At 40.0% G+C, this 19615-nt stretch overlaps 2 protein-coding genes across 2 annotated transcripts; both read left to right on the top strand.

The window, feature by feature from the left end:
- The first annotated feature begins 980 nt into the window (after positions 1–980).
- On the top strand, positions 981–11457 carry ttc21b (tetratricopeptide repeat domain 21B). Its single transcript, XM_085385040.1, has 29 exons — positions 981–1170; positions 1472–1601; positions 1688–1798; positions 1903–2069; positions 2206–2328; positions 2552–2709; positions 3379–3463; positions 3582–3680; positions 3779–3974; positions 4072–4169; positions 4409–4609; positions 4808–4937; positions 5017–5174; positions 5415–5639; positions 5756–5994; positions 6421–6493; positions 7606–7716; positions 7801–7939; positions 8179–8285; positions 8433–8621; positions 8847–8957; positions 9050–9131; positions 9231–9381; positions 9462–9623; positions 9733–9928; positions 10232–10456; positions 10618–10738; positions 10828–10895; positions 10975–11457. Exons 1-29 carry the CDS (start codon positions 1147–1149, stop codon positions 11050–11052), a joined length of 3957 nt encoding a protein of 1318 aa, XP_085241166.1. The 5' UTR covers positions 981–1146; the 3' UTR covers positions 11053–11457.
- Positions 11458–11728: 271 nt separating this feature from the next.
- galnt3 (UDP-N-acetyl-alpha-D-galactosamine:polypeptide N-acetylgalactosaminyltransferase 3 (GalNAc-T3)) lies at positions 11729–19505 on the top strand. Its single transcript, XM_085384229.1, has 12 exons — positions 11729–11872; positions 12367–12794; positions 13002–13541; positions 14236–14408; positions 15009–15158; positions 15362–15596; positions 15693–15810; positions 15928–16128; positions 17564–17695; positions 17921–18022; positions 18107–18259; positions 18364–19505. The coding sequence occupies exons 3-12, from the start codon at positions 13045–13047 to the stop codon at positions 18475–18477; spliced, it is 1875 nt and encodes a 624-aa protein (XP_085240355.1). The 5' UTR covers positions 11729–11872; positions 12367–12794; positions 13002–13044; the 3' UTR covers positions 18478–19505.
- Positions 19506–19615: the final 110 nt, after the last annotated feature.

Below are 19615 nucleotides of genomic sequence, written 5' to 3'. Positions count from 1 at the left end.
AGTAATGATTATGTGCCAGAGTCAGTGCTAAACAGTATCTGACAAGGCATGGAAAGGTCTCTCTTGGAACAGTTGCACCCATGCTCCTGCCGTGGATTCAACACTGCATACTTACATACAGCTGATGAATAGTGTTGCATAACACTGGGCCACCAATTATCACTGTGTGCATGTGCGTGTTTTTATTGCAGAGAGTAAACTTAGTAAAAATGTGCTAATGGGTGAGAAATTTTAGCATGAGCTGAACAATTATAGTTTATAATACACAAATAATAATAATACAATTGGTAAGACTTTAAGATTAGCCTTAATTGATGTAAAACTGTGAAGGAAAACTGTAAAGATCTAGCAAAAAGAAGGCCAGCCACACACAACACCCGCATTAACCTAAGCTGTAACATCAAAATGTAATTCAATCCATGGAGCTCGCACACATCATTTCCATGTATTCAAAGTAGGTTAAACTTATTTTACATTTCACATGCTCTATTTTTTTTTTTCTTCAAACGCACAGCTTCGAAGGTGGGACCAACTAAATAAGTGGTGAAACTGGTATGTGATATTTTTAAAATTGCAGTTCAAAATATTTTGACACTTACTGGAACAAACTCAGCTTATGTTAATTTGCTTATACTAGTGGCAGCAGAATAGATCACTTTTTATAAAAGGGACGATTGCGCCACCTTGAGATACAAAAGGGGAAATACCGAGTCCAAAACGTGAAAATGGCGTTAACAGTGTGTTTTCATTACCCCGAGTATTGTCTGTAAGGCTTCATACACGCCCTAGATACCTTTGGTACTTTGCCAGTCGTCGCCCGAAAGACTTTTCTTAAAAATACTTTTTAAATTGCAAAATGGATATGAACAATGTAAGGCTTTTGATCTGTTTCTTACTTTAGAATGCTAAGGAAAAACAAGAAGCTGTGGACTAAAATAATGCCTGGCAGAAATAAAGTAGGGATTAATTAACTTTCATTTCGCCACGCTCCTAAGTTACCAGGCAACAGTAAATGCGTTAGTGCAAGATGGCGAAAACCCAAACTAACAGTACAATAACATCCTTTTTACCCTAAAATAAAGTGTAGTTCCCGATCATTTCCAACTGATATACTGAAGTCTGTTACTGTTGCCACTTGAAGCGAACATGGAGGATGAAGAGACAACCCTGGTAAGCAAATTCGATAAATGCTACACCGTCCAAGGCTTCAAATGAAAGTCAATGGCGTATTTAAGCTAAGATACGAAACATAAGTAACATGTATAACGTGTGGTTGACGTATATCTCTGTCCAAAAAGTTCAACAGTGATAACAGCATTTGCACCGGCTAACGTTTAATGCCGTTGCGCTTACTAGCTAACAGAGGAGCTATCTATTTTAGTTAGCATTTGATATTTGGTCTGCTAGTTGGAAAATGGTTTACAAACCGCTTTTGCTGACACCACGGTGTCCTCCGTATGCTTTTCCACAGGCTCTGATTAAGTACTATTGCTATGAGAAGTATTTCAATCACGCGGTGAACGCTGCAGCGGCTGCTCAAAAGAAGTACAGCAATGATGCTGTCTATACTTTCTTTCACGCATACGGTAACCTCATGCAAGGTAAGCTCGAAAAAAATCTAATTAAACGTTTTCAGGTCGGATTTGTTGCCTCTCATTAGTGCATTTCTGTCATTATTTGTTTACAGATCAAATTCAAGAAGCTAAGGTAGAACTGGACACTATAAGAGATCATCGAGAGCTCTCTCTCTGCACATTAATGGCTCTTGTATATGCAGAGAAAAAAAAGACAAACCCAGGTAAGACAACATTTTCACACCATCCATTTATTTTTCCATGGATTCTTGTGGAAATGGATTGCCAACAAGTGCTTCCAGTCTTATGTGTCTCTTTGTGTTCCCAGACAGAGAAGTTATTCAAGAACTTGATGCTAAGGTAAAAGAGGATCGTAAAAGTGCACCTCCCAAGAGTCTGTACTATGCTGGCACCTTTCTTTGGCTATTAGGGCGAAATGATAAGGCAAGAGAGTACACAGAGAGAATGATCAAACTTTCCAATGGCTCGAAAGAGGTGAGATCGACATATCTATTTATTTAGTTATTGTTTCAGTTTGAGAAATCAGCATTACTCTTCAATTTTTATAAAACATTTAAGCCTGATAAGTGTTTGCACGTTTGTCAAATGTGGACTGATACGTATTCTTTAGGGATTAATCCTCAAAGCCTGGATAGATGTGACATCTGGTAAAGATGCCTACGCCAGAAAGGCTGGGAAATACTTTGATGAGGGACTGAAAGAGAGAGCAGATGTTTTCGCCATGATGGGAAAGGTGACATGGGAAATACAGATCCACATTACATAGTCTTCCTTAACCACAGCTACATATGTTAGCATGTTATTGTTTCTCTAGTTGTTCTTACAGGCCCTGTAAATCTAACATTACTTATTGTATCATTATTTTAGTTATTCATTTGACAGATTGTTGTTTGTGATTACTCATTAGTAATGATTCTAGTGATTTTAACCACTCAGTGATGCTTCATGTATCCCAGGCACAATACTGTGAATATCACCAGATCTACTCTGGAGCATTGGAGATCATTAACCAAGTGATTGTGAGCTTCCCTGTGTTTTTACCTGCTCTCACCAAGAAAATGAAACTGCTGCTGAGCCTACAAGACTGGGACCAAACCATAGATGTAGCACACAGGTGATTAAGCTAGTTCAGAGCTTTCTCCCAAATCAAATGTAGGAATAGTCTTTCATTTTGTTTTGCAAGCTTATTTCTGCTCATTTCTTTTCTTTTTCTTAAAAAAAAATGGTATTATCTCTGTAAGATCAGGAAGTGCAATAAAATTTATAATCACCAGGCATATAAGAAAACACAGTTTGCCTTTACAAATGGCTCAGCATTCAAGTGCAAATGAAACACCAACGTGATGCCTCAAACCAGTGCACACTGACTAAGCCATTGTTTGTGCTTGCCCCCCACTCCCCACCCCCCCTGGACTTTAGCAAGTGGCACATAGTATAAAAAGTCCTTTGAGCCAAAGTGTTGGAAAGACATACAATTCCAAGGAGTTGCGGTTCAGGTTTACAGAACAGGAGGAAGAGTGATTTCTCAGGTTGCACCATGTTCTGAGCCTCTGTGGTGCCTTAACTGTGATGTTATGAAATGGGAGGGGTGCAGGCAGCAAACAGTATTCATTACATCCTTCAAACGCCTTCACAAGTCTTTTTATCTTTAATGTTATTTGCCTGGGAGCTCAACACACTACTGCAGCAGTATCAGATATTCTATTACTACGAATAAAAGAAGTCCAACCTTATTAAGTGTAGGAGATGGACTTTATTCACATCTCCTTGTGTCATGTTTCAGGCTTTTACAGAAAGATAAAAATAACCTGGAGGCACTTCGGATGTTAGCCCTGCATTCTTTATGCCGAGACGGCAATATTATCGAGGTAGAACTTACACATTTTCACACATTCATACTTTCATTTCATATTGCAGAAATTGGACACAAATACAGATAAACTATTTGTTTTCATTAGTTTGTATAAATTGTTTTTATGTCCCCAGTCAGTAAAGCATCTTTCAAACCTCATCAGTAGCTTGGAGATTTTGGAGCCACGCAACCCTGAGCTTTTTTACCAAATGTCTCTGGCCTTCACTCGGGTCGTAAGACAACTTTCAGTGTTCTTTCTAAAATCACAATGGTATAATTTAATTGAATTACAGCACTTTGTTGGCTTGTTCTTTAATTATTATCATTACAGTGTGGACGAAATGAGAAAGTGATTGAGCAGACTTTCAGAATGGTGGAAAGAGCCTTTTCTCTGGCACAAGGGGATTCTGACTTAGCCACAGAGCTGGGCTACCAGATGGTGCTTCAGGGCAGAATCAAGGAGGCAATGAAGTGGTATAAGACTCCTTTTACCAACAGGGATCACAGTAGTGTTTCTGCTTTGACTGGTAATGTGTTCAGATTATTTTTCTGTATGTTAATTTGGATCAGTATGTCACAGATTTCAAAAATATCTTTGGAAATAACTTTTTTCCCCTTAATTAGGTATGATTCATTGCCAGCTGATAGAGGGAAATCTTGAAGATGCAGAACAACAGTTGGAATTTCTGACAGAGTTTCAACAATCTATTGGAAAATCAGCGGTAGGATTTTTTTCTGCAGGAATACGCAAATTCTGGTCAAATGTTTTGGCTTCTGGCAGGATAAGCAACGGCGGCTTCATTGGGTCTTTCAGTGACTTTTCACTGTTTTCCAGAGTGACTGTTTAATTTCACAGTGATGCCTCTTATTCATCTTGTACTCTTGTCAGTTTTTTGCAGTACTTTCTGTTCATTTATATCTATTTCTCTTTCGTTCTTTAAAAAATATATATGTGTTAAAGGAATTATTATACCTACGTGCTGTGCTGGCAATGAAACGCCACCGGTCACAGGAAGAGGTCACCAACTTGCTGAATGATGCAGTGGATGCACACTTCTCCTCCTTACATGGGCTGCCTCTTGGAGTAGAGTACCTAGAGAAACTGAATCCTGACTTCCTGTTGGAGATTGTCAAAGAATATCTTGCCCTCTGCCCTGCCAAGGTACAGCTGGAAGAATCATAAGGGACAGGATGTTTGTGTGTCCTACAAATGTTTATGTGAATTCTTTGCCTCAAGTTTGTGCATTCCCAAAATAGATACATGGGTACAGATATGGATTCTAAGAATATAATAATGAGGCTTAAAATTTAAAAAAAAAACAATACATTTAAAAACAAACTTTTTATTTTTTTGCCAAAGCCTCCTGCTCCAGGCCAACCTGCTGCTCCTCAGCTCCAGCACTGTGCTACTGTGTTGGATAAAGTAGTAAAAATTGTGCCAGGTCTCCTTCAAGCAGTGTTCTTGCTTGCCACAGTTAAATATCAGTCAGGTGAGTACCGCAGTTAAAAGATTTGTGTTTACTTTTCTTAGATAGCTTTTTAAATTACATTGCTTCTGTGTTCATTCAGGGGACATTGATGCTGCTCAGAGTACTTTACAACACTGCCTGGACCAGTGTCCTTCTCATGCAGATGCTCATCTGTTAATGGCACAGATCCATCTACTGCAGGGTAACGTGAGGCTGTGCTCTCAGTCCCTTGAACTCTGCCTCAGCCATAACTTTGAGGTAAAATCACCATCAACACCACAGTTTTATTTGCAGCTAAATCTGTATAATACACTGTTTCAATGGCTTATTTGACCCGCTGCCAGATAATTAATGTTCTATTTTTATAATAACTTATATATTTATGAAGCAAGCCGTTGTCACTAGCAGTCATAGGATATGAAGTGTTGAAGTATTGCCTTGATTTTTTTTATGCATGCATAATGACAGTAAGGAGTCTTGAATTTTTTCCAATTCCAGATTCGAGACCACCCACTGTATCACCTGATCAAAGCTCAGACTAAGAAGAAAACAGGTGAGCTTACTGAGGCTATTCAGACATTGCAGATAGCCATGAATCTTCCAGGTGTCCGCAGAGCTGGATCCTCGTCCAAGTCCAAAAACAAGAAGTCAGAACTGAGCTCTGCGGACTGTGTCTCTGTCTTCTTGGAATTAGCTGAGGCCCTTTGGCTCAATGAAGAACAGGTAAAATAGTGTATTTTGACTGGCTAGTCAAAGCTGGTGCACTTACTTTGGGTTTCAACATACACCAAAAAATGGAAGAATTCAGTATAAGCTCATGAATGGATTTCATATTTCAGCATGAAGCAGCAAAAGTGATGCAGGATGCCATCAATGAGTTTTCAGGAACACCTGAGGAGCTACGAGTCACTATTGCTAATGCGGACCTGGCTTTGCTGCGTGGTGACACAGAACTGGCACTGAGTATGCTCAGAAATATTACCCCGGAGCAGCCCTATTACATCCAAGCTAAGGAGAAAATGGCAGACATATATCTGAACCACAGAAAAGAGAAACGCCTGTATGCAAGCTGTTACAGGTGAGCACTAAATCTGGACTCCAGTGAGCAAAATACAGAAATATTAGGCATTAGTTTAATATATGAAGACACATACTATCTGAAACACAATGTGAATTTTTAAAGAGAAATAGTTGAAGTAGTTTAAGTTGATTGATGACATAACCTTGTAATATCTTCCGAAAACAGCTGCTACCTGTCATCAAGTTAAGTCTGTAGTACAATTTATAACATCACAAGATTAAACTAAATGAAATAAAGGCAACCAAAGCCATTCAGCTGAAAGGAAATGAGCAGTTTCCTCAAGTCTTGAAACTGGTCTCAGATGATACTTATTATTGACAGCTGAGACTTAGTAAAGTGTGACTGAATCACAGACCAGCACAGACATCTGTCTGCATAATGAAGCACGCCATATGTGATATGATACCTCTATTTTTTCTCCAGAGAAATGATAGAAAAGCTGCCCAGCTCTCACACGTATGTCTTACTTGGTGATGCCTACATGAAGATTCAAGAAGTAAGTGCAAGATGTGTTTCATCTGTGTCTTTTGGACAATATAACAACCAACTCAAGTTTGGCTTTAAAATGCTTGTTCTTAATGTAATCGAGGTATTCGAGAACAACAAGAATAACAAAAAGGCTGATTGTGCACTTGCTGTGCAGTTTTGAGCATAATGATGAAACATAGTTTTACTAAAGCTTCATTGCTAAAGCTATAAAACCTAAAAGCCTTGCTTGGTAGCCACTTTAAGGTGGTTTAGGAAAGGCCACGTCTCATGAAATGAGCTACTGAACCAAGAGTTTATCCCTTGAACAATATTGTGTACAGTTTGAATAACATTATTAAAATCACAGGACATCACATCTTTAAATACTTAAACAGGGAACTGACTCAGAGGCTGAGGGGGTGTAAATAGTCATCCTAAATAGTCATCCCTGTTGCTGGAAAGGAAATGTAATTCTCATTTTTGTAATGCTCAAATTTCATAATAATTTATCAAGTATTTTCAGACCACATGATTCATGTACATTCACTAGGGATCACTGGCAGCATAGAAAGTCATCTAATCATCTCCCTACTGTTTTTAACGTGAATATGGTGCACCGGATATTTGCAAGCTCACACGCACCTCCATCAAATAGCAGCTGAATTCAGTGTGTTATAATGTCTTCAAGGACATGTTCTCCATTATCACACACTAACCACTGATTAACAACAGCAGCGTAACTCTCACTTATCATTTAAAGTTAAACAACAACAGCTGGTCTCTTCATAAAGTTCTTCATTAAAGGTAGACAAAGGAAAAGAACAGACTATCCTAGTGACAGGTTAATCCTCTGCTCAACTGATTAGTAACCTACATAATTTTATAGGTGGCAGCTTAATCCTGCTATGATTACTTGTGTTACACATATTTTGGTTATGTTGATAAGTGAGATGACATCATTGAAGGTTAAAATGCAGATTCCCAACCTGGCTATCAGAAATTGTTTCTTGATTCAGTTTCCTTTAACAGCTCTTACTCATGCAACAGCTTCTAAAGTGTTTACCACGTGTTTATAGCCGTTTCTAATATTTACAAAAACTTAAAGCAACACTGCTTATCTGCATGTGTGTTTATCCTCAGCCGCAGAAAGCAATTGAGGCTTACGAGCAAGCGCTGAAGAAGAACCCTAAAGATGGTGCTTTAGCCAGCAAGATAGGAAAGGCTCTGGTGAAGACTCATCACTACATCAAGGTTTGTGTCATAAACTTATTTAAAAGATAAAATACAAGTCAAGTGGAGACAGTCTTTTGTTGACTCTAGTCTGCTTTTACACAGGCAATAAATTACTATGAAGAGGCCCTGAAGACTGAGCAACAGAACTTCCTGCGTTATGACCTGGCAGAGCTGCTGATGAAAATGAAGCAATATGAGCGCTGTGAAAGGGTCCTGCATGATGCTCTGGCCCATGAACAAGGTGCTTAAGACGTCACACTATTTTATATACAGTGAAGTCTTGACGTTAACAGTGAAATAAACAAGAGAGCCTAGTCATGATTATATTTTGTCCATAGCCATGACGATACAGGTAGTGTTGATTGTGGAAATTCCACACTGCTTAGATTTTATAGAACAAATCAAAACATTTCTCTGTTGGTTTTTTGAAAATGCTTTTACTAATTGTTGCCATTTTCATTATGCATTTTTTACACACAGTGAATCAACTACCTGTGCTCTCAGACGACTGCCGTTATCTGGTCCTGTTAGCCAAAGTCCAAAACAAAGTTGAGAAAACAGAGGAGTCTATACTTTCACTACAAAGAGTAAGTAGGCCCAGGCATTTGGCTTTCTCTTGGTCCTCTTTACACACAAAAACATCTTAACCATTGTAAGACTTGTCTCTTTTTTTTCGAATAATAATGATGATGCTGATTGATGTTATTTCCATAATGATGATGTTCTGTTCATAGGCTCGGGATGTACAGGCCAAAGTGCTGAAACGCATGCAGTTGGAGCAGCCTGATGCTGTCCCCATGCAGAAGCAACTTGCTGCTGAGATCTGTGCTGAGATCGCCAAACACTACACAAGTCAGAGGGGCTATGAGAGAGCAGTCAAATTCTACAAAGAGGCTCTTGTGTATTGTGAGACAGATCGCAAGGTCAGTGCAGCTGAATCAAAAACGTTCTGTGTACTTACTGCAGCTGTGGGTAACAAGCACTGGTGTCCTTTTGAGTCTTGCCCAAGTGTTTTAAAATTTTAAATTGTGATCTTAGTTGTTGGTAGGTTTATCTAGGCGAAATGACTCATTACAGTATATAGTCATTACTGTACCAGTAAGGTTGGTACATCGACTTCATTATTAGAATGTTTCCCCTGTTCTTAGGTGATGCTGGAGTTGGCATGCTTGTACCTTACTTTAGGTGAGACTGATGCATGCCAGGAGCAGTGCAGCGTCATTTTGAAGAATGACCAATTTAATGAAGATGCGACTCTGGTTTGTTCTGATCGTTTGCCACTACAGTTTTGACCATAACCTTTTTCTGAACCATAAATAACAACCTGTGTCTTAAATATGTTTGTCCTTAGATGTTGGCAGACATTATGCTTAGGAAGGAGAACAAGGAGAAAGCAGTTTTCCATTTTCAGCAACTGCTTGAACGCACACCAGGTATAACAGGGCCATCTTTCTCTTTTTTTTTTTTTTAATCAAATGTGATTTGGCATTGTCTAAATGGAAGCCATAATATCTTGCATGTGTTGTTTTCAGACAACTACCACATTCTGTCACGTCTTATTGAATTGATGAGAAGGGCTGGGAAGCTGGAAGACGCCTTCAGATTTCTTGATATGGCAGAAAAACATTCTTCAAGGTCTCGATTTGACCCTGGGTTTAACTACTGCAGAGGACTTCATCTTTGGTAAGTTACAACAGTGTCTTCCAGAGATTACAGGAACATTTGTGTCAAACTCAATGACTAAACTTGTGCTTTTTGGTCAGGTACACAGGACAACCTAATGATGCTCTGCGACACTTTAATAAGGCACGAAAAGACAATGATTGGGGCCAAAATGCTGTATATAACATGATTGAAATCTACCTAAACCCTGACAATGACACGGTTGGAGGAGAGCTATTTGAGACATTAGATGGTGAAATTGGGTAAGTGGTCTTAATTAAGAAAATGTAATACATAAGGGAAGAAATACTAGACTATGCAGTGTAAGCTTCTGTTATAACAGATTTGCATTTGCTTGGTGTCGCTCTCCAGGAACTCTACAGAGAAGCAGGAGTCAGAGCAGCTTGCTGTGAGGACAGCTGAGAAGCTGCTGAAGGAGTTAAAGCCTCAGACTCAGAGTGGACACGTACAGCTCCGCATCCTGGAGAACTACTGCCTTATGGCGACTAAACAGAAGGCCAATATAGAGAAAGCCCTCAGTGTTTTCACAGATATTGCCAACAATGAGGTAAGTAAGTTCTAGGTCCAGCATGACTCTCTCGTAGACGTTATAGCCAAAGTAGAAGCTTTTCTTCCTTCTCTTTCTCCAGGCTCTCTTTTGTGCACATACACTGTACATTACACTGTATCCAACTAAGTATTCATTTAATATTTGCTTAATGTTAATGGATTGTCATCCATACATGTCATCTGTTGTATGGAACTATAAATGAAGCCATTGACAATTTGAGTGCAAACAATTAGAAGTGGCATAGTGGTGCAGTGTTGTCAGATTCATCTCGTCTCACCGATATTCCTGGTTTCCATTCAGAAAGATCATGTGCCAGCCTTGTTGGCAATGGCAACAGCTTACATGATGCTAAAGCAAACTCCTCGTGCCAGGAACCAGCTCAAACGTGTAGCTAAGATGAGTTGGAGCATTGCTGATGCAGATGAGTTTGAGAAAAGCTGGCTACTCCTGGCAGACATCTACATCCATTCAGGGAAGTACGAGATGGCCCTGGAACTCCTAAACAAATGCATCTCCCATAACAAGGTGAGCCTGAAAATGTCGTCACTATTGAAATATGAAATGAGGACAGTGCAGTTAACATATATATCTGTTTTTCTGTGTGCTTTTTTTCTTTGTTATGCAGAAACTGACTTAAGTAAATTTATAATTGCACAGTTATTTTATTTTATTTTTTTCTTCCCCAGTCATGCAGTAAAGCATATGAATATAGGGGCTATATAATGGAAAAAGAGCAGTCATTCCGCGATGCTGCATTGAACTATGAAATGGCTTGGAAACATGGAAATCAAACCAACCCAACTATTGGTATGTCAAAGTCGCACGTCTAGCTCTGTTACTAAGGACAAAGATTCAAAGGCTCACATTTCTAACATGTATGTCCATTTTTATTTCAGGGTACAAGCTTGCTTTTAACTACTTGAAAGCGAAGCGATATGTCGATGCCATAGACGTCTGTCATAAGGTGAGACATGTTTGGATGTTAATAGTTTATATCTTCAACATGTTTCTGTCCTGTTAATCTTGTTAATTTTTGTTCACAGGTTCTGGCTGCTCATCCAAATTATCCAAGAATAAGAAAGGACATCCTGGACAAAGCTCGGGCCTCCCTGAGATCTTAGTGTTGGACCTGTATTTTTTGTGATAGAGAAATATTTTCTGTAACTATTTGATTGAATCCACATGTATTGTTTTGAATTTTCTGTCAAGTTTTCTGACCATGTAAATAGTTGGTAGCTGACCATCAAAAGAGAGGGTGGGAAAAAGTGTAAAGATATTCAAGCACAACTTAAGGGATTTTTTTCCCCCATAGACAGAAAAAGAAAACTCCTGCAGTTTATAGTCTTTACGAAGTCTGTATGAAAGTATCTTTGAAGTTTATTAAGATGTAAATGTGCTTCTGCATCTGTTACAATCTATGATAACTGGATAACAATAGTGATTTACTGACTTATTTTCTCAAGCGTAAAACAGAAATGTAGACAACTGTCTTTGTCTTTTTCTCCAAATAAAGTTATTTCAGATATGGTGTTGCTGTGGCCTGGCTTTTATCCCCCTTCAAACTTTGATTTATTGTTCAGAAAGCATGGATACCTGCCTAATAGAATGAAAACACAATATGACTAGACGGTTTACATCACCGGTGCTGACACAGAAAAACAGTTACAAGCGTGACTAGAATAGGACACACGGTAAGCATTTTAATGGACATAATAAACTGGCTGCCTGCCGTGGGTAGCGAGCTGCGAAGAACACAGTCACTACAGATGGAGTCACTGTGCGAGTCAAAAAGCAGAAAGACTTCAAACTGGGCACCAGAGCAAGCTCCCTGCAGGCGGAATCCACGTCTTTACTCCTGCAAGCATCCAACTCTTTATGAACACAATCCGTTGTGGGAAACGTGGAACATTTCAAGGATTAGACAAGCTGCAGTGTGCGGTGGTGAGTTTCTAAGCTTTTTAGCCAACAACTTTTATTCGGAATACGGAAAGCTTTTAATAATTATTCGCGTCTTCGCTGGGAGGGATGCGTAACTTTTCCAGATTTTTGTGTACCATGTGCGTTGTCCGTTCCTCTTGAGTTCATAAGTTTAAGCTCTATGGCCAATATGCGGCGTTTCTCAGAGACTTGATTGGATGCGGTGGGATATATCGCGTTCCTCCGTTATTTGTAACCCAGCAACTGTCCCAGTGAATGACCACTAGAACAAATCCTATTAATGACACCTTTAAGCAGCTCCGCGCAGAGGAGTCTCAAACATTTCTCGAGGAGCTCCAGACCACTTTAGCGTATTTATATAATAGTTTGTCGCGATAGCCCAAATGTTCCATTCAGCAGTGATTGTCAAATCTTTGATTTATTTAATTATTTATCTCTAAAGGTTTTAGCGAGTTTTCTTCTGTCGTAATGGCCTTTTTTTTTGGTTTTTATTTCAGGTGTGGATTGTGTCCTGATGCACTATTTTGATACGCAGAAGTTTTCTCTGCGCAAGCGCACATGTACGTCATAGCCTTTTACCTGAGAGGAGCACACCTGGATCCAACGAGACGGAAGTTCACTGGCAATCTTTGAGCAAATCTTTTGACTTTTTTTTTTTTTGGGCTTCTCCAGGAAGAAAAGTTTTGTTTGACGTGAAAGCGATGGTTTCCAGCTAAAGCGAGATGGCGTTTGTTTAATTTTCAGAGAGCAGTTTAAAGGACGTTGTTAGCCTTAACTTGTTGGTCAGCGATTCATGGTGCGTTGTATTTTTTTGCTGAGGGAATCCAGACCCGAGGTTGTTTGCTGATTTCACCAGCCGGTTTTAAATATGTGATTTTTCAATGGAGCACAGGAAGCTTCACGCCTACCTTTTTATTACCAAAAGGTAAAATATACCTAAAGTATGCAGGCAGCACACACACACAGAGAACATTTCATTATGTTCTCTCTCTCTCTGTGTGTGTGTGTGTGTGTGTGTGTGTGTGTGTGTGTGTTGTTTTTTTCTTCAACCCTTTATGTCATAAATCCTGAAGCCACATAAATGCTGTTTACTCATCATTGTTCGGATTATGAATATTATTGTTTGTTACAGCTGAATCTCAATCCAAAGCCAGCCTGCTCTACATTCAAAAAGAATGCCAGTTCTTCGCAGACTACTCCGAAGGCGCCTGCACCCACTGAAACTTCTCATAGTGGCTCTTGTCTTTGTCACATTTGTGTTCTTCATACAATGGGAAGTCGGAAGCCAAAGCCAACAGGAGGACCCGTGGCTGAAGGAAATGGCAGTGAAGCGGGATGCCATGCTGGGAATGGTGATGGGAGCTGTCAATAACTTCAGGGATGCAATGCCAAAGATGCAGATCAGAGCCCCTGTACGTCATCAGGAGAAAGCAGACGGCACGTCTTGTCTGCCAGGTCACTACACTGCTGCTGAGCTCAGGCCAGCTCTGGAGCGGCCACCCCAGAACCCTCTTGCCCCCGGAGCTGCTGGGAAACCTTTCAACACTGACTCGCTGAGCCCCAATGAGCAAAAGGAGAAGGAGAGGGGTGAAGAGAAACACTGCTTTAACTTGTATGCAAGTGACCACATCTCTCTGAGCAGAGACCTGGGTGCAGACACAAGACCACCAGAGTATGTGTACACTCTCCAGGCTTCTGATGAACCTATGTAAAATAACAATTTTAAAAGATAGTGTTATTAAGGGACATATTAGATCAAACATTGACTTTATTTTTAAAAAATCAAGTATTTATACTATCCTGTGGATATGAATTCAGTATTGATGCTACTCTTTCTGTCTAAAATATAGTTGCACTCTGAAAAATACCCATATAAATTATTTTAAAAGTAGTTTTCTTAATGCAACAGCGACCATCTAACCCCAACAAATTTTTCTCAATTTCTGTTTTTTGTAACTGGGGAAAATGTCAGGCAGAAACCACAGAGATGATTACTGTGAGAGAGACTTTGTTTCAGCATGCCTGGCCAATTATTGTGGTTAAAATTTCAGGAAGAAGCAACGTTTTGCTTGGCTTGTTGCAGTACATCCAAACACATGGAAATCCACATGAGCTTCTCATGTCAGTTTAGTCGATACAAGGCAGACGCATAAAGCCGGTCCATGTTCTGGCAATCTCCCTAGGCTGAATTACAAAGTTTGTCCTACTCTAATATGGCAGGTATTTCAAAGGTTGCCACACATGCAGTGTCACAGCTGAAATGGACTCCCCACAGGGGAGAGCTTGGAGATGTAATAACTATACTGTGCCACTCAGGAACTGTACAGGATAGTCAGATCTTTGTGCTCTTTTCCCTCCTTGTACAGATGCATTGAGCAAACCTTCAAGCGATGCCCCCCCTTGCCGACCACCAGTGTGATAATTGTGTTTCACAATGAGGCCTGGAGCACTCTGCTAAGGACGGTATACAGTGTCCTTCACACCTCCCCCGCCATTCTCCTCAAAGAGATCATCCTGGTGGATGACGCCAGCGTAGATGGTAAAACCTCAATGGGCTCCTTCATGACTGTCCTGCTAACTTTTGGGTTCAATTTCATGCAGCGTGTTGGGTGGGCAACTCACTGTGTGCCATGAAACATGCAGAGGGGAGCTCCCTGCTTCTTCTTTTGTGGTACCTGATGTGGGTTAACAACAGGAAGCAAGGGGCCCCACGGTGAATACTTTCCTAAGAGGAATTAGCAGTGGTTGAGCTTAGAGATGAGTCAGAGTTAACCATTATAAATGGGTCAGATGTAGGAAGGAAACGTAATCCTGGAAAGGACAGAGGTTTCAAAGAATGAAGTTCAGCTGACACCTAAGCTCAGCTATTTGCTGTGAGCAGGCAGATTGAGTCCTGCAGTGCAGCAGATTTCTTGAAAGCCAGCCCAGTTAAACATGGAAGGAACATAAATTTGTTCTTAATCTGTTTAAGTCTTCTTTTTCGGGCTAGGATCTGTGAGATTAACTAGTAAGCAGTTAAGCAATTATTGTTATTTGATTTATTTTGGAGTATTTTGTGTTGCTTTTTATCTTGTATTCATCAAATTAAGCATCTCTGTATCTCCAACTCTAACGTCTAATTGATATCCCACGCTTTCAGATGAGTTAAAGGACAAGCTGGATGATTATTTGAAGCAGCTGAACATTGTACGAGTCATGCGCCAGCGAGAGAGAAAAGGACTTATAACTGCTCGGCTCCTGGGTGCCTCCGTGGCGACCGGTGACACACTCACCTTTCTGGATGCTCATTGTTAGTCACCACCACTGACACTACTCACACATTTAAAAACTGGTTTGCACGCCCTTAAACACACACCCGCACAATTTGTAAACACTGCTTACTCCTTTATAAAGCCATTTCTCATGTGGATTTGTGTTCTAAACAAAGTAGTTTAGTGCTTTTTGCAGAGAAAGTAGTAAGTGATGCATTTCCCTATGTGGGTGTATTAACAGGTGAATGCTTTAATGGATGGCTGGAACCTCTGCTGGCTAGGATAGCGGAAAACTACACTGCAGTAGTGAGTCCTGATATTACTACTATTGATCTCAATACTTTTGAGTTCATGAAACCGTCCCCTTATGGCCAGAATCACAATCGGGGGAACTTTGATTGGAGTCTTTCATTTGGTTGGGAGAGCCTACCAGATCATGAGAAGCGAAGGAGGAAGGATGAAACGTATCCAATCAAGTGAGTCAAAGTTGTGCATGTATACTGGATATCGACTTCATCTGAAACCCAATCTTCTTTTGAAGCTTCTAAACATTTAACAAAATGCATCCACAGGACTCCCACGTTTGCTGGTGGGCTCTTCTCCATCTCCAAAGAATATTTCTACCGTATCGGAAGCTATGATGAAGAAATGGAAATCTGGGGTGGGGAGAATATCGAAATGTCCTTTAGGGTAAGGTATTACCAAGCTGTCATTATTTGTGCAAATATCTTTTACCCTTGGAGCCATTCAGTTATTCAAACTGCTGCATGGGCGTGTGCGTCTGTTTTGTCAATCATTAATTTGAAGGTATGGCAGTGTGGAGGACAGTTGGAGATAATTCCTTGTTCCATTGTTGGTCATGTTTTCCGCACCAAAAGTCCACACACCTTTCCTAAGGGCACACAAGTGATTGCTCGCAATCAGGTGAGACTGGCTGAAGTCTGGATGGATGACTACAAAGAGATCTTTTACCGACGTAACCAGCAAGCTGCGCAGATCGCAAAAGATGTACGTATAGCTTCTTACTCCCTTCCCCCCCCCCCCCCCCCCCCCCCCCCCCCCCCCAGATGTTAGAATTACTTTACTTTTAGTTTAGTAGACACCCAAACCTTAAAACAGACAACTGGTATTTAGAGTTGAATACATTTTAAAATCATGATCTGGAACAGTCTTTAGGATCTCCATGAATGGCATCAACATGCTCATCCAGATGTTTCTGCTCCTGGTGAAAGGCTCGCATTTTCCTCCAGAATTTGATATTTATTTATTTATTTTGCATTTGAAGTCCTATTCTATTCTACTCTGTTATGTGATTCTTTGAATTTTCTTGTCTGTTTGTTTTTTAAAAAATGGCAGCAACTTGCAAATTGGTCTACAGCAGAAATTTTTCCATCTGCTTGTATCTAAGTGTTTTAAGGCCGCTCATTACTGTCCCAAAAACACATAAAGCTCTTGTCCAATGTTTTGCATAGAAGAGGCATTATGTCTGCTTATCAATAACTTCAGATACTCTGCAGAGAAAAACATACCTCTCTTACCAGGGCAACCACTGCAGAGTAAATTGAAATATTCCATAAAAGCTGTGGGTGTGTGGGTGCTATGGGGATGTGGGGCACGTTTTGGGGGGTAAAAACCAACAGAGGAAAAAGAGGCCTAGAAGGAGTCATCTCTGGTAAATGACACTGTCTCTCAGGGTTTCCCAACATGTGGTCCCACAGGTCCTATAAACATTTCCCTCCGGGCGACACCTCACAGAGCAGGCCAGCCCTCACCCACTGGCTTCAGACAGACACGGCTTTGTCAACAGCATCACAGAATCCACTGTAGTTGCTATCAGTAAGCACTAGTGTGAGAAGCATCCTTGTCATTATAGTAAAGCCCTCATTATTTAGGTGAGTTAGGCGCCTGCAAATCCTTTGAAATGAGTCATTACTCTCCACTCGCCACTCCCAGTTTAAAAAGTGCAGTGATCAAATACTTGTCTGTAGTTAATTTATCAAATGAGTAATTATACTACCAAAATATACCTGCTGACTTAAGAAAAACAAGTATGATAACAATCAGCAATATTTTGATTTATTTTAAACAGAGTAATATTACTATGTTTTTGTATAAAGAAGTAATGTCTTTTCCTTAATGTAATTTTATAAAAGTATGTAGTGTGAAAATGCAGTATCTATACTATTAGCTGGTGTGAAATTTCAGACAGAGATTCACACAAGGCTTAGGTTTTAGCATCAGGTCAGATGTTCACTGAATATACTGCTTTTTGATACTGAGGAATGTTTTTGTCAGATATCTAACAGCAGGAATAGAAGCTAAATACAATATAAGAACCCAGTCTGGGGCATTGTTGCGTTGCAGCAAAACCAAGGTAGCATTAAATATGCCAGAAGTGTACTTTGACAGTTTAAAAAAAAGTTTTGCCTCTCTGTTATAACAGGGAGCTTTTGGCGATATCTCCAAACGTGTGGAACTCCGTGAAAAGCTGCAGTGCAAGAGCTTCTCCTGGTATTTGCAGAACGTTTATCCAGAAGTCTTCATGCCTGATCTCAACCCACTTCGCTTTGGCTCAGTAAGATCACACACCAGACCACCAGCTCTCCTTTTCAAACCTCACAGCACACTGTCTAGCCACTGTGGGTTTCCACTTAGGATCTCCAGAGGGTACTGAGCAGTTCCAATTTAACACCACTGAAAGCACTCTAGAGGCTAAAGTTGTTTGAACAGCTTGCACTGGATGTTAGTTTTTCATTTTGTTTCCTCTCATTGCTTTCCCCTTCCCTCCTCTTCTCTGTAGGTGAAAAATGTGGGCAAGGACTCATGTCTGGATGCTGGGGAGAACAATGAGGGTGGGAAACAGCTGATCATGTACCCATGTCATGGTCTAGGAGGAAACCAGGTCAGTGGGAACACGTCTGTTTTATCTCTTTTTGACAAGTTGAGCAGGTTTACTTAAAATACATTATTTGTTTCTATGCCGTAGTATTTCGAGTACTCCACACATCACGAGATTAGACACAACATTCAGAAGGAGCTGTGTTTGCACGGGGCGGAGGGGGCTGTGAAGCTGGAGGACTGCCAGTACAAAGGCAAAAAGACAGTGGTGGGAGCAGAGCAAAAATGGGAACTGAAAGATGTGAGTTTAGTCTTTTTAGTCTACACTAATTTCACAATCCCTGCATTATATCATTGTTAAAGTAATATGTGTGTGTATATATGCATTTTTAAATTTTCATATAGAACCAGTTATTCTACAATCCTGGATGGAACATGTGTCTGAGTGCCCATCACGAGCATCCTTCTCTGGCTCTTTGCAACCCTTCTGACAAATACCAGCATTGGTCCTTCGTCTGAGTGCACAAAATACCACTTTAGAAAAAGCTAATCTGTGTGAGGAACAAGCTAGGACAAAAAATACTATATGCAGTTTCCATGCTGATTTTTTTTTTCTTTTTTAATTATTTTTAGATAAATTATCACACTGATTTTTTTAATTTATTTTTATACAGAGATGAGCTGAAGGAAAGTTTGGGCTGAGTATATGAACAATGAAGATGCACTTTGCTGACAAGTGCCTCTTTTGTGTTTGACATGTTTTCACCACTCCAAGTCTTCACAACCAAAACACACAGTTTTGGGTATTTAAAGCTAACACTAGTAAGTTCCAGAGACAACTATCTATAGGAAAGCAATGGGAAGGAAAAATAACACGTGTTATAGGGTTAAGGTCTTGGGCACAAGATCAATTGGTTCATCAGGTCTCCGCAGCATTGAACTCTGTTCTTCTTAGAGGTAGTCCCTGATTTATCTTGTGATGCAGTGCAGAACAGACATCCAAAGCCTCCTATAGAAGTCGAACTGGATAAAGGGACACCAAAGGCAAAATGTGATTCACATCATTTTAATAGTAATTAAAATAGAAGAAACCTACTAAAAAATATTGTCATAGTGGGCTAAGAGGTGATTACTCATGACAATTTTACATTGCTTTGCAGTGACTCTTTTCTCCAATAGTTTAAGTGGACCCTAATCATGCCCGAAAACAGTCTCTCACTCTATAACTAAGCCAAGGATCCCCTCTATGTAGGGTGAAAAGGGTTTTTCTTTTAATCTGTCAACAAATATATGAATCTAAAATGAAGAAAAAATTGTGTATTGTGTATATCATAAAGATTCAAAATGACAAGTCAAAAACACATTTTAGGACAAGCAGTGAAAACATGACACTGACAAGAATGATGTACATTGTGCCTTTTTAAAAATGTGTTTTTTGGACTGAAAAATCTCCTATTCAGTACCGTCCAGTGCCTTGGATAATTTTTTGTTTGTTTCTGTTTTTTATTTCCCCTTGGACAGGAATGTGTGTCAGTGTTGTCAGCGCGGGTGATGGTTTATTGAGGTTAGGGTCAACAGATTTCTGTCAACAGTGTTTTGGTTCATTTTATTTTTTTTAATCAAAAGGGCCTTCAGAGCAGGACTGAACTTTATACAC

Source organism: Rhamphochromis longiceps, linkage group LG16 (assembly GCF_057381845.1).
Source record: "Rhamphochromis longiceps isolate RC_006_pf linkage group LG16, R_longiceps_female_GT1.1, whole genome shotgun sequence".
Taxonomy (NCBI): Eukaryota; Metazoa; Chordata; class Actinopteri; order Cichliformes; family Cichlidae; genus Rhamphochromis; species Rhamphochromis longiceps.
Note: the sequence above shows the minus strand (reverse complement) of the source record. Positions and strands in the feature narration are given on the sequence as shown.